This window comes from Acinonyx jubatus, chromosome B1 (genome assembly GCF_027475565.1).
Source record: "Acinonyx jubatus isolate Ajub_Pintada_27869175 chromosome B1, VMU_Ajub_asm_v1.0, whole genome shotgun sequence".
NCBI classification, from domain to species: Eukaryota; Metazoa; Chordata; class Mammalia; order Carnivora; family Felidae; genus Acinonyx; species Acinonyx jubatus.
In genome coordinates this window covers 130,448,714-130,461,169 of record NC_069382.1, presented here as the reverse complement: position 1 = coordinate 130,461,169, position 12,456 = coordinate 130,448,714, and the positions used below count along the sequence as shown (strand labels likewise).

Below are 12,456 nucleotides of genomic sequence, written 5' to 3'. Positions count from 1 at the left end.
GAGAGGCTCAAAATTTGCTTTGGTCAACTAATGGATGCTTGAGAAAATCCCCAGAAACTCCAGCATCAGATATGAAAATATTTTTCCTTCTTATGAGAATGGGAGTAGTAATAGATTATGACCCCTGTTCCTACTCAAGCAAGTGAAGGTCACTGCAACCTTTCTGCATAGTTGCCTAAGAGAAAGCAGAACACAGTCATACCCGCTGCTTGAAGCCCCTTTATTTGGCTTCCTTTTGTATCAAAAGGATTGGCTTTCACCATGGGAGAGGTTGTAATTGGATTTTACCATGAAAGGAGGTTGTAATTAGATTTCTCAGCAGGTCTACAAGCTCCCTCCCTGGAAAAACAAGGAAAAGGGCCTGGTTATCCTTTCCTCTAGCTGGGAAGGTAGCCCAGCTAAGCTTGAAGGGATTAATGAAAGGCACAGGCAAAGTAGGCCATGTGTGTATCATCCAACCCCATGTGATGGAGCGAAGACCTCTCTGGCCTCTAAGACCAGTGTTTGGTCCTTTAGATTGAGGGTGGAAAGCAGTGCATGTGATAGGTAAATATTGCTTGGACACTGCATTTGGTGTGGAACATTTCTAAAAGGAACCCTCTGACACTCGGTCTATCTTTTGATGTCTTGCGATTTCTATCTCCCAGAGAAAGGAAGGGCACCTAAAGTCTGGCACTCCCGAGAATATCATCCTCCATCTAGATTTAAGAGTGAACTTACACAAACTTACCAGAATATATTTTGGGTACTCTGATTCGTTTTGAGTTCTTACCTGTAATTGGTTGCATTTCAGTTTCTAGGGTATTTTCTAGGAGTTTAAATTAGAGTAAGATTGGGTCAGAGTAGATTTTTGTATTTGATTTCTTTTTAGTTTCTAAAGTTTTTTAGAACACTAAATAAATTTATTACTTTAAAGCACTGATTTAAATTTAAACTTAAAAAGATAAGTCTTCTTTTAGAAGTTCTGCTGTCATCTTGCTGCTTAAATCTACCTACTGTAACCATTTTTCTCCACCTGGCACTTCTCGTGTCGCTACCTCTTCTTTTTATATCCCTTCTCTTTTCTTTTCTCTTAAGCATTAACAAGCTCTCTGACCAATGAACTAGTGTAAACAGCTATCCATTCCTCTAAAAGGAGGAACAGGCTTGGAGTCTATTCTTTTCTAGCTCTTCTATTGGTTATGTAAATGACTCCTTGGAAATGTTAGTGCTGGGAGTTATTGTTTGAAGTCTTTTTAACTGAACTTCCCTCTTGTTGCCTGGAGTTACCCAGGCAGCTGAACTGCCCCCTTTCTCCCTAGATGTTGGCTTCTTCTTAGGCAGTCCCAGCCAAACTTACAAGTCTTCCTCCTTCCCTTCTAGGCCAAGGAAACTAAACAAACGTTGCTTCAACACTTTTGGTTTTCAAGGCAGATTATGATTACTTGATCTGTTCATCTTACCTTGTCTAAAGTCCAACAAACTCAGAAAGACACACCATATATCCTAGAAAAAGGAGAGGTTTGCATTGACCATTTTCCCTATTTTTCTTCTTACTATTGGCATATCATTTCTTAGAGTATGCACATCCATGCTTCTAAATAAGGCTAGGTATATCTTCTGTTGGATTTATTTATACCAGAGGAAGCCTGTAGGCTGCTATTTTTAGTAATTATTTTAACTGTGGAAAAATTTCCTTTCAGGGAAATGTAGTAAACAAAATGATTATCATGGTTATTTCATAATCAATCACAAACAGATCATTCTCCTTCACCCTGTCTTTACATAATAGTCAAAGCTTTTGTTATTAGAGAGCAAACCCTTTAGTCACATTTTGGCTAACATATACATATTGTTACCCGATCCAGAGTTAACACTGATGCTTCAGGGCTTTTAAAGTATTAATGAGTCTCTTAGGAGAGCTCTGTAGTTTGACATTAAAGTCATCTGAAGGATTAAAAAAGATGTTCTTCTATTTTGAGTTCTCTGCTGAGTCACCATCTGACATCAAGGTGACCCAGCCCGGTGAATGATAAAGATTTTCTGGAGCTTTGACCTTCAACTCACCGTCATCCTTCCTAACCAAACCTACTACAATCATGTGGGGCCGAGTGAGGGATAAACATGGTTTATGTCAGTTGGGGCACTGAGTCCAACCTGGTTTTGACAAGAGTTCAACATGAATCAAGCAGATAATAAAAATGCTTAGTGATCAGGGAAGAGGGTATTGTGGAGAGTTGCTTAGGATTTGCATCTCCCATTGCTCTGCTCTTTGCTCTCAGAGGAGCTGGCCTTCTCTGTATTCCTCAAATAGACCATGATCTCACTTGCTGCAGGGTCTTTGCACAAGGTGTCACACTGTTAGAATTCTCTTGCCAGCACCCACTTGCCTCAATCACCACCCACCCACACACACACACACACACACACACAAGCATACACAAGCACACGCAGAGACACCACAGAGTAACATCTATTTAGCCTTCAGATCAAAACAGCCATCAGTGACCTTCGGCAGAGGTCAGGCTCCTTAAACATACTTTCTTAGAACAAAGGTGCTTTACCCTCTTAACACTTATTTCAGCAGATGATTATATACAATACAAATTCAAATATACTGTGACTTTTTCATCCCCCAAATTATGCTATAAAAAAGAGGGATGTGCTTTATATTTTAGTGCTTCCGAGATCTCTCACATTAAAGACCACTGTCTCAATGACTTCATTTTGAACAACAAAGTACTGTTTCAGGAAAACAGCCTGAAATGATCTCAAGCAATGCTTATTTTTGTCATGCTTAAGATGGTCATCTTGACAATAAAAAAGGAGGTAAAGATATTTAAAGCAGATTTCGTAATTATTCGTGAGGTATGACTTCATTATTGCAAGTGTTAAAATCGCAGTTTTAGAAAACCACACTTTACAAACTCAAGTGTTTTCAAATAAGCCTTGAAAGAGGGCTGGAAAAAACAAAGAAGTAATAAATAGAATGAGAATTTATGCTTAGGGATCCAATTTGCAGCATCCACAGATTTTTAAGAAGTGTGTTATAAACAACTTGCGGAGGACTGATGATGCATTAGTCTGTACCAGATAATTACAGAGTGGATTCAGTGAGTAGATCTTAGGTATCCTCTAAGTACATATTACAATTTACTACCCGTTTGTGCATTTAGGTTGGCCAAGGACTTTGGCTGAGAATCTTGTCATTAGAAAAATAAAGATGGCTTTGTATTAAAGGTCACCTTATGTTTGGGCATAAGCACTTTTTATTAATGTGATGATTTACTTAATGACAGTCTCCCTAACTACACAATAAGTGCCACTAGAGCACAGCCCTCTCTATATTCACTCCTGCAGCATCTCTGGCATTTCTCATGGTATAGAACATTGAAATGCATGAGTCGTTCAAGACATAAGATTATTTATTGACATAATTGCATGGTCTGGAAAACACTGGAGAGACTAAAACACTAAGATGCTTTAATGCAAAGCATCTTAATAAAAGATGTTTTAATAACCTTTTACTCTGTTAATCAAGATGAGAATTTTCTTTATAAATGTAAAAACATTTATTTTTCTTTAGAAATTCAATGGTTCACATTTATACAATGATAATTCTGATGCCTATATTCATTACAGTTTACTCATTGGGAAATTCCAAGTTCAAAACAGCTAGCTCTGGGGCACGTGGGTGGCTCAGTCAGTTGAGCTGACTCTGATTTCAGCTAAGGGTCTTGGGATCAAGCCCTGCATTGGGCTCCATGCTGAGCGGGAAGCAGAGCCTGCACTCTCTCTCCCCTCTCTCTGCCCAAGCTCTCTCTTAAAAAAAAAAAAAGCTATTTCCATCAAAGTTGGACATAGCGATGACAAGTATTAAAAGACTATTAAAAGTATTACAGAGTATGAAAAGAACTACTACTTATTGAGCACTTACACACATCATTTCAGTTAATCTGACAATGAATTAGCTGTTACCCCCATTTAACAAATAAGGGATATAGGGGCCTGGCAAGCCTAACAGCTAACCTTGACCACTGGTCACATACTGTAATGAGAGCCTTACACTATCTCATTCAATCTCCACAACAATTTCATGACTATTCTTATCTCTGTTTGCAGATGAGAAGACAGAGGCAAAGAGTGTGTAAGGTAAAACACTAGAGAGTGTCCGGATGCAAGTCCTGGTAGACGCCCCAGAATCCCCCTGGATAACCACTGTACTGTGGTGCATTGCGAAGATGGGAGGAGCCGGCAGGAACTCGGAAAATGGATTTATTCTGGGCTGTGCAGTATGTGCTTTGAAGTGAGGTTATTTCTATCTCTCTTCCTTTGCCTTCCCAGTAGTTCTCCCCCCCCCCCAACTCCAGAGTAAACTGGTCACTGTTTTAGTAGCTTTCTTGTTCATTTTCTTAACACCTATTCATTGAATCTCTAAAGAAAACATTTAGCTACTCCAATTGGTGTACATAGTTGGTTGCATAATAGGAAGGAAACAAGCCAAGACTGGAGACTTCATTTCTAAAGAAGGATTTTAGAGCAGACTAAGAGTTATTTCACAGAGTGGGTCATGAAACTCAGTCTCTCTATACCCTTTCATCGCTATGACGACAGGCTGCTCCTGCTACATGTAGCCAGAAAAAGCAGCTGACATTTCAATGCTAGGAGCACAGGGGGAGAGGTTTACAAAAACAAAAAACAAAACCCAAACCCTTTCGTTTGAATTTCAGTTAGAAAGGAAAAAATACCCCTGGAGCAAGTCAAAACCCCTATTCTTGCCTTTAGAAAAGATAAGAAAGGAGAAATGTTGGGGGCCTTCTCCCCTGTCCAACTAGGCCAATAAAACAGAATCAACTGCAAAGCAGCATTTCATCTCACTCTCTTAATGGCAATCTGAAACAGAAAACTCCCTTTGGTTTCATTTGACTTGGTCCTTAAGAAGAAACTAATTGATGAAGCAGTAAAGACTCACAGTAATAAATACTTCATGTTGAGCACCCCCCCCAGGGGAGTACAGTAGATTCAGATTTATTTTTCCATTCCTTTGGATAAAAAAAAAAGACAATTCAAAGAATATTTCCTTCTCAATCCCCAATTCTGTTATCAGAAAAATCATTTCAAGTGTATAACTGAATACTTTCTCACGCTGTGCCACTCTGCCAGGTGCCACACTTGGTATTTTAAAAACATCTCATTTAACTCCTACAACAACTGCATTTGTGGGTATTATTATCACTGCTTGCTTAATAGATGGGTAAACTAAGAAACCTTGAGGGAAAACCGAGAGTAAATTCCTTTTTACAGAGTTCCAGTTGGGATACCTAGGTAGGGTGGTGTTTTCATTATTAGCTATGATTAACTGATTGCTTCATATGCACCAGGCATAGGGGTTTTCTTGACTTAATTATCATAACAAATCTCTGAAATGGCAAATAATTTTATGATCCTCATTTCCACAGATGAGGGGACTGAGGCTCAAAGACTCATTTGTCCAAAGTCACAGATCCTGGTAAAGCCCAGGTATAAGCCACGTCTGTGTGTTACCAGAATTCATGATCTTACTTTATTACACCATCTCCTACAATTATTAGAGACCGCACATGCTGTCCCCCAGAGTTCTGTGTACCTTTTGATGCCCAACACAAAAACCAGGCCCAGGTGGTATTACCAGTGCAAGCTCAGCCTTTGGCAGAAGATGCCCTGTGGGCCTTGTGTGAACCAGACCCCAGCTTAGCTGGGCATCTCTTGGGCAGCCAGGTCTACTGGGGAAGTTCTCCTGGATTTATGGGGCCCCTTTCCCCTTCACTGAAGGCTGTTCCAGAAGGACATGTAAAGGAAAAGGGCACCTGAAGTCTTTTAACAGCAGTTGTTTATGTTTTTCTTGGTGGAAAAAGCATAAACAAACAAATGTTTGTATACTGTTATTAAATGGAATAAAAATAATAGTCAAGAGAAAATGAAATGAATAGTGTTCTGGAGTTGTCTAGAGACATCACTGTTCATTTCATTCTTGTCATCACTATTTATTTTTATGTAGTTGATAAGTGAAGTTGCACATGAGAAAGTACTGGGGATTGAACCCCAAAAGACCTGGAGAAGAAACCTCAGGAATTGCTAAATAGGTGCACAGAAATTCCATAAAAGGAAAAAGGCAAGATTCATGAATAACATGTACGCATTCTTTTTAAAAATTTGGGAAGTAGCATTAGTTGATTGGATGATAAGTAGATGAAACAGACTGATTGCTCTTCTTTGCTAGATCTGGTTGAACGAATAGAAATATAAACTTAAATCTTTCCTAAGAGGGGTGTCCTTTTTTTTTTTTTTAAATTTTTTTTTTCAACGTTTATTTATTTTTGGGACAGAGAGAGACAGAGCATGAACGGGGGAGGGGCAGAGAGAGAGGGAGACACAGAATCGGAAACAGGCTCCAGGCTCTGAGCCATCAGCCCAGAGCCCGACGCGGGGCTCGAACTCACGGACCGCGAGATCATGACCTGGCTGAAGTCGGACGCTTAACCGACTGCGCCACCCAGGCGCCCCGGGGTGTCCTTTTTTTAAACAGTCATGGTTAACAATAGTCACTACCACCAAAGTTTAGATGAATAAGCTCCGAACTCAAAAAAAGTTGGTATCCAAGAGAGAGGGGAGAATTTATTAAAAAGATTTTTGCTGAGTTGGATCGAGTGAACATTTCTATTCAGTGCAGTCAGGCAGTGGGCCAGAGGAAATCTCAGACACAATGCCAAGGTGACATATTTAACCTCTTTGCAGATTAAAGGCAGTGCAAAAGAGACAGTCTTTCCTCAGTACCGCTTGGTTATAGTATCAACAGCACCCATCTACAGTTGTAAGGATGGTTTTCTCCTGCAGGGGGACCTCTAATACCTAGGAGGAATGAGTGAGCATGACGTACATTATTGTTTTATTCTAGTAGAGCCAGAATGATAATACCGTATGATATAGGATTTGCCATAATCTCCTCAGCTCTCTGGTTTCCCTACCTCCTTCCCTCCCCAAGTAGGACATCATCAGGAATTAGAGAAATTTTATGTGTGTGCACCTTAAAAAACAATGGAGGGAGATAAGAGACAGCTAGTCATAAAAGTATAAAAGGGAATTAGGAAAGGAATAATAGTCATAATAACTAAAAAACAATAAAAGAAGATTATGGTAGTGCAGCAATTTTCCTGCCTTTTGGAAAGGCAAAATGTTCCATGTCTATATTGCTGGTAGGTACACACTGGGACAGTGGTGGTGATGAAATAATTTCAGATAATTTAAACATGGAAAACATACATGTTACTTTGATTTGAAAGTTCTTTTTTAAACTACTTCCCTTATGATTTACTTAATATACTCAGTAAAATATTTCTATAAAACACATTTCCAGATTCAGACTTCACCAAGATCTGAATGCTAATCTGGCCAACAACAGTTCTACATTTGTGTTCTTGGTCTTCATTAAAACCATCATTTATTACTACTAACTATATAATCTTGAAGAAGAAAAGGAAACATGAATACAAGAGTTAAAATTTCTTACTAAGTAGCTTTTCTGTAAATCACACAAAAGTTTTTTTTTTTTTTTTTTTTTTGTAAATAAATGGCTTTGTCCTAGGAAAAAAATATTAGACATCTTCATTGGATCATGCAGTGTAGTATAACAAATGCCATTAGATGATACAGTAAAGTTATTAAAATTTACCTTCAGGTAGGTGGCTGGACCCAGAGCCTCGATACAGAATTGCAGTTGAATCCTCTCTTTGCACACAGCCAAGAAATAAAAGTTTGACAAATACCCAATACACTTTAAAAAATCTCTTCCCTCATTAGCTCTGCTTCTCTGCCCAGACACACATTCGAGTCTGTTGGAGTTGAAATTCTGCTGCTCTGTCAACTAGTCAGGGTCTGAGGTGACAGACAAATGTGGAGGTTGGCACTGGGGGTATTTCAGGCTGTCATCGTTTTTGTTGCAGATTCCTGCAGTTCTCCGGCAGGCTGGCCTCTCCGAGGGCGCGAGGAGCTTTCCAGGCAGTGCAAGCCAACAGGGAAAGAGCTCATTCTGCCAGAGAGACTATGGGGTTAACAGTCCTCCCTCAAGCTCTTGTTCTCAGAAGCTAATAACTTGGCCAGAAGAGAAGCACGTGGCTCTTCATGCTTTTTTTTTTTTCCCCTTTTTCAAACAACTCTAAAAGCAAGCAGGATCCCTTTTTTGGGGATTTTTTATTTTAAGACTTTGAAAAGAAACTCTACTGTTGTTTCTTAAAGGAAATTGAGGGGGGGTTAAGGAAGGGGAGAAGAATAATTGCAGCAGATGCATTTTTAAATTTTTTAATTGGAAACTGTCTCACGAATATACTCTCGATTTTAATCATAGCAGGGTACTTCAGATACTTCAAACTTTCTTTAAATGACCTTCAGGGATTTATGTATATATGAAGCATCACTCATTCATATTATAGATCACTTGTATGCTGATTCAGAAACCTTTGCGGTTCACAGACTATTATTCTCCCCACACAACTCCCTACTAACCGCTCCCCCCCCCAATAATGACTGATCTGTTAAGAAACTTTCTCATGAAATAGACTGGCGTTATGCATTTATTTTTGACTTGGCATTCTGGTTGTTTGTTTGTGTCTAATCTGTTCTACTGCTACTCTCACATTTATTGTACATTTATTATGTGTCAGACACTGTGCTAACAGTTTGTTATGTGCATTATTTCAGTTGAGTCTCACACGTTTATATGAGGTGAGTATGCTCCCATTTGAGGGTGGTGTAGTATTAAGTGGTAAAGTCTGCATGTTTTGAGGCCACACAGCTTGAGTTCACATCCTGGCTTCACCACTTCCCAACTATATGACCTGGGACAAATTATGTAACCTCTCAAAGCTTCCGTATCCTTATCTATAAGATGGGGGATACAAATATGGGGATGAGAATAATATTTATCTCAGGCAGTTGTTCTGAGTTTTAGGTAAATACAAATGCACAGAACACCTGCTGTCACCCAGCAGATGCTCAAATGTTAACTATTGTGGTTTATAGGAGGAAACCTAGGCTTAGTAGCTGAGTGATTTTTCCAGAGTCTCCAGTTCTCAAAGGTAAAGAGTGGGATTCCAACCCAGCTACCTTGGCCAACTGCTATGCTTGTGTTACTCAAACTACAGGCTATAATACCTCCTTCTGAGTGAGCTGTGAGTTCCTTGAGGGTAGAGATGTGCTCCTTCTTCCTGGCACAGTGCTTTGCAGACTGTAAATGCTCCATTAACTTCAAATGAATGGTTATAATTTAATTTATATTTTCTACATTTATGCCAAAGTCAGGCCAAAAGCAAAACAATGACAACAAAACTAAACAAACACCCCACCTACAGTTGTAGGCAAATATGTCCTCAGACAATGGTCTCTAGCCACTTTAGGAACATTTGCCCTATTTATTTGTCAGAACACCACAAAAGAAAGGTAACAATAATTATCTCTGTTTTGCAGTTGGGGAAATTTGGAAGCAGAGGAAACTGGGCAATTTGCCTAGGAACCGAAAACAAGTCACCGCGCAGCTGGGAAGTGTCTCACGACTCTACCATCAGGATTACTTGTTCCTAACAGCCTTTGCAGGCACAGGATGAAATGACGTGATGTCCTTTTGCCTCAGACAATGGGATGTTTTTCCTTAGCCAAGGTCTAGGGTGTAAGCAGTCTCCTCAGAGGCAGGATCAAAGGAGTGGTCTGTGTTCAACTTTGCTTCTCTGCCTCTGTGCACATCTGGGTCTGAGAGGTGGAGGAGACAGAGGCACCATTTTTCCAACAGTTCCTGAGGGCCAAGGGGATGAGGTACTATTGCAGGGTATGTAGGATAAGCATTTCTGAAGATTTTCCCTGGTTTGGCTATGGAAATTTTCTCTGGAACCCAAATATTGACTTCTTATTCTAACCACATTCCCTATTTATTTGAGATAGCTTTATGAGATTGATTTCAGGTAATTACATCAATTCACTGAGAATGTAGGGAAAGTTTGAGCTAGAGGACAATGGAAAAAAATGTGCTCAACAAAAATACTTTTTTCTAATACTAAAATTGATATTTTACATTTCTATGAAATGATCGAAGTGAAATTTCTTAAGGAATCTATATGAACATAAAAATAATTTGCTTAATGCAAACTAGATCTCTTAAATGAAAATATGCAATTTATCTCTTAAGTGTAAATATATAGCTACAGAGTTCATTTGTAGGTGGCAAATCTTGAGAATTTTGACTGTGTTTCTTATAACTAGATAACAGAGTATTATTTTTTTTAATAAAAAAAACTTTGAATTTACAATGTCTTTTAAGTATGGCTTTATTTTAGGAATGTTCATGGGCAGATATCCAAACTCTTATTGTTTCTAAGGCTGTCATTTCTAAAATAGTTTACAGTGCATGAAGCTGAAGACAATAAACCTATAATATCCACCTAACAGATGGAGCTGTAGATCGGATTTAGAAACTCACCCAGCATCTTGGGGTACTTGGGTGGCTCAGTCCATTAAGCATCCGAGTCTTGATTTCGGCTCACATCATGGTCTCGGAGTTTGTGAGTTCGGGCTCTGTGCTGACATAGAGCTCTGCGCTGACAGTGTGGAGCCTGCTTGGGATTCTCTGTCTCCCTCTCTCTCTGCCCCACCCCCCTCAAACAAAACAAAACAAAACAAAACAAAACAAAACAAAACAAAACAAACAAAAGCCAGAGAAACTTACCCAGTGCCTAAATGTGATTGGAGAACTTTGACAAATAAAGAGCATATCAATTACTACATATGAACTGATCCATATAACATCAGCATTGGTCAAAAGGGTCTCACAAAAGCCAACATCAAAATTTTTTTTTTTTTTTAACTAAGTGCTAAGTGCTAAGATTCCTTTTGAGAATCTGACAAAAGCTGTGGGCAAGCTCCTAAAATACATTTATGAATTACCCACCCCCCCCCCCCCCCAGGGGTTCCATGAACTTAAGAACCTCTGATTTAGGTAAACAGAGAACACATTAATCAATCCTTAAGCACTGAATAAGCTTTTCTGGTTTCTGGGTGATGTGAGAGAAATACAGTTCCTGACTATTAGCAGTCTAAGACACAGGACATGCATTCATTGTCAGAAAGGAGCATCATTCCTGTGGAGTAGTGGAGAGCTCCAGGTAGGAAGTGAGTATGGATGAAGGTAGGAAGTGCAGTGAAAGCAGAGTTTCAATAATTATTTTGTCCAGGACCTGGCCTGTAGGACTTTCCTCCTTCCATGTATTAGTTTGCTAAGGCTATCATAACAAAATGGCACAGACTGGGTGGCTTACTTGCCTAACAAAAATTTATTTTCTCACAGTTCTGGAGGCTGCAAGTCCAGGATCAAGGTGCTCACTGGGGTGGTTTCTTCTGAGGCTTCTCTCTTTGGCTTATCGATGGCTATCTTCTCATTAGTGTCCTCACATGGATTTTTCTTTATGCTCACACAATCCTGGTGACTCTTCCTTTTTTTAAAAAGACATCAAGGGGGCGCCTGGGTGGCTCAATTGGTTAAGTGTCCGACTTCAGCTCAGGTCATGATCTCACGGTCTGTGGGTTTGAGGCCTGCGCAGGGCTCTTTGCTGGCACTTCAGAGCCTGGAGCCTGCTTCCGATTCTGTGTCTCCCTCTCTCTCTGCCCCTTTTCTGCTTGCTCTCTGTCTCTCTCTCTCTGTCTCTCTCAAATAATAAACATTAAACAAATTAAAAAAAAAAAGGACACCAGGGGCTCCTGGGTGGCTCAGTTGGTTAAGGACTCTTGATTTTGGCTCACGTCATGGTCTCACAATTCATGGGATTGAGCCCCATATCAGGCTCCACATTGACAGCTTGGGATTCTCTCTCTCCCTCTCTCTCTGCAACCCCCTCTCCCAAATAAATAAATAATATTTAAAAGGATACCAGTCATATTAGATTAGAGCTCCATCTTTAAAACCTCATTTACCTGAATTACCTCTTTAAAGGCTCTATCTCCAAATTCAATCACATTAGGGATTAGGGCTTCAACATGTAAATTTTGGGGAAGACACAATTCAGTCCATTAACACCCCGTTATCTTTCATACCTTTATATTTAATTCCCTAAGGTTTTACTTCTGGGACCCATACTCATTTCTCAGTTCTGGCTTAGCTACTGACTTCTTGTGACATTCCCCTACCTCCCAGCACTACCATCATATCCTGGCCCTGAACCATTTCAGATCTCTCAGCTGTCTTGGTCATCAACCTATTGGGTCAATTTCTGACCATGGGTTTTTGCAGGACGTTAGCCATCCTTTCCCAGCCTGGCTCTTCTATGGGCTTAGTCATACTCTCTATCTGGCCTTCAGCAGAGGCGTGACTTACGGAAACAATAAGCAAGAGAATAGCAAAATATGCATAGTATTTTGCTAAATATAATGCAGTTAATGTGATTAACTGCTATTTTTCTCATA

General features: G+C 39.7%; 2 protein-coding genes across 6 annotated transcripts in view; one reads left to right on the top strand and one right to left on the bottom strand.

The window, feature by feature from the left end:
* The window catches only part of SPARCL1 (SPARC like 1), a 50,021-nt gene extending 41,942 nt beyond the window's left edge, over nt 1–8,079 (bottom strand). For 2 of the 3 annotated variants that reach the window (XM_015067213.3, XM_015067220.3), the window contains exon 1: nt 7,688–8,079. The gene's annotated coding sequence lies outside the window, so the exon portion shown is untranslated. The remainder of the gene's footprint in view (nt 1–7,687) is intronic. The other variant, XM_015067225.3, reaches the window with a different exon arrangement.
* The window catches only part of NUDT9 (nudix hydrolase 9), a 101,507-nt gene extending 90,796 nt beyond the window's left edge, over nt 1–10,711 (top strand). The window contains exons 8-9 of one of the 3 annotated variants that reach the window (XR_003420443.2): nt 4,102–4,285; nt 9,478–10,711. Coding sequence is in view for 1 of the 3 variants with exons in the window: in XM_027060494.2 (XP_026916295.1) it covers nt 4,102–4,130 (29 nt within the window). In the remaining 2 variants the exon portion in view is untranslated. Of the gene's footprint in view, nt 1–4,101; nt 6,293–9,477 lie in introns of those variants that run through there. The other 2 variants (XR_008296245.1, XM_027060494.2) reach the window with 2 other exon arrangements.
* Nucleotides 10,712–12,456: the final 1,745 nt, after the last annotated feature.